This window comes from Frankliniella occidentalis, unplaced genomic scaffold (assembly GCF_000697945.3).
Source record: "Frankliniella occidentalis isolate FOCC.00 unplaced genomic scaffold, Focc_3.1 Scaffold129, whole genome shotgun sequence".
NCBI lineage: Eukaryota > Metazoa > Arthropoda > Insecta > Thysanoptera > Thripidae > Frankliniella > Frankliniella occidentalis.
This window is the reverse complement of record NW_026267256.1, coordinates 43,463-44,849: the sequence shown is the minus strand read 5'-3', so window position 1 is coordinate 44,849 and position 1,387 is coordinate 43,463. Positions and strand designations below refer to the sequence as shown.

Here is a 1,387-nt window from a genome sequence, read left to right as displayed (position 1 = left end):
TGAGATGGTGCTGTGTACGATGTCGCCCGCCCGCTTGACTGCGTTGCTGTTGCTGGTGCCCATGGCCATGGCCACGTGCCCATGCCCGCCTGTGCTCCAGTCCTCCAAAGTGTGCGGGTCCAACTCTGTAACATACGACAGCCAGTGTGCCCTGGACTGCGCCGCTGTGCAACAGCCCGGTTAGTACAGTATTCACCTTCGTTAAGTCATAACTCCTGTGTTCTTTGTTTTTGGTTCTGCCTGAATTAGAATGTTACAAGATTTGTCAAGAAAAAAACGTTAACAATTCTTGTTAACTATGGAATGAACCCATGGTTAGGGAAATTTAGCCGCTTCAGGTGTTATGGGAACTTTAAAGGCACGCATACTGTGAAAACGAGCCCTGGGATTCCCAGGAGTTGTCATTTTCCAAGGGAGTTGAAAGTGTCCCAGGGGTTGCCCTGGCAATGTGCAATTTTCCCTGGGGATTTGATGGGTTTGCCAGTAGATCTCCTGGGAGTAATTGCTTGTTTCCATGGCATCCATTCAATGGGGTTCGACCTGTTGAACGATCACGCTCCCCCCCCCCCCCCCACCTCTCTGGTAGAAACGGGTTCGTTTATAAATTGTAGATGCTATTTAATTTGCACAAGGTTTAGGGGAATTTGTTCTTTGTTATGACTAAACATTTTGGTTAGTCTTAAAACTTTCCACTATCACAAATAACTTCGCAATGAAGAACATATTCCAAAATGCTCTGTGAAAATTTATAGGAATATTTGACAGCAATGTTTGAGGAAAATATGAGCCTCGCGTAGGTTAATTAGTTTGTGAGATGTCTTACGCGCTCTTGTAAGCTAAAGAATCTTACAAGGGGACCGCGTGCACGCTCAGTTCAAATTTCCAATCTTGCCCACACTTAGTATATTTGTTTCTTAACTATATTTATGACGACTGTCGGTAGAATTTTTTAATAAGTGTCAGTTTCTAGGGTACTTTAGGGGAGCAAATAATGGAAAAAATATTGAATTTGGGCCAAAACAGACGGAAGATCTCACATCGAAAAGTGGTAGTGGAACTACCCCCCCCCCCCAAAAAAAAAAGCACTCCATTTTGAGTCAGAATATCACTAAATATTTGTACAAAAGAAGGAATTTGTCTTTTTCTTAATTATAGGCCTACGCTTTTATAGGCTTATAGGAAGTTTCAGCATATGACACTCAGAAAAAAAAATTGGTCGGAATTCCTCACCTACATAGACTAGCTATATGTACGCCAGACCACGTCTCGCGTAACAGGCTTCGCGATATATCACGAAACACTGTTACGCTGCGACGCGCCTGGCGCACATTTAGCTAGGCCTGCGGCGCTGACACCCCAGACGAGTTAAATTTTACGATTTAATAGA

At 43.7% G+C, this 1,387-nt stretch overlaps 1 protein-coding gene across 1 annotated transcript in view; it reads left to right on the top strand.

The window, feature by feature from the left end:
• Window positions 1–1,387, top strand: part of LOC113212740 (SPARC-related modular calcium-binding protein 1-like) — a 26,171-nt gene that overhangs the window by 11,699 nt on the left and 13,085 nt on the right. The window contains exon 3 of the mRNA XM_026431545.2: window positions 5–179. Coding sequence (XP_026287330.1) covers window positions 5–179 — 175 coding nt within the window. The remainder of the gene's footprint in view (window positions 1–4; window positions 180–1,387) is intronic.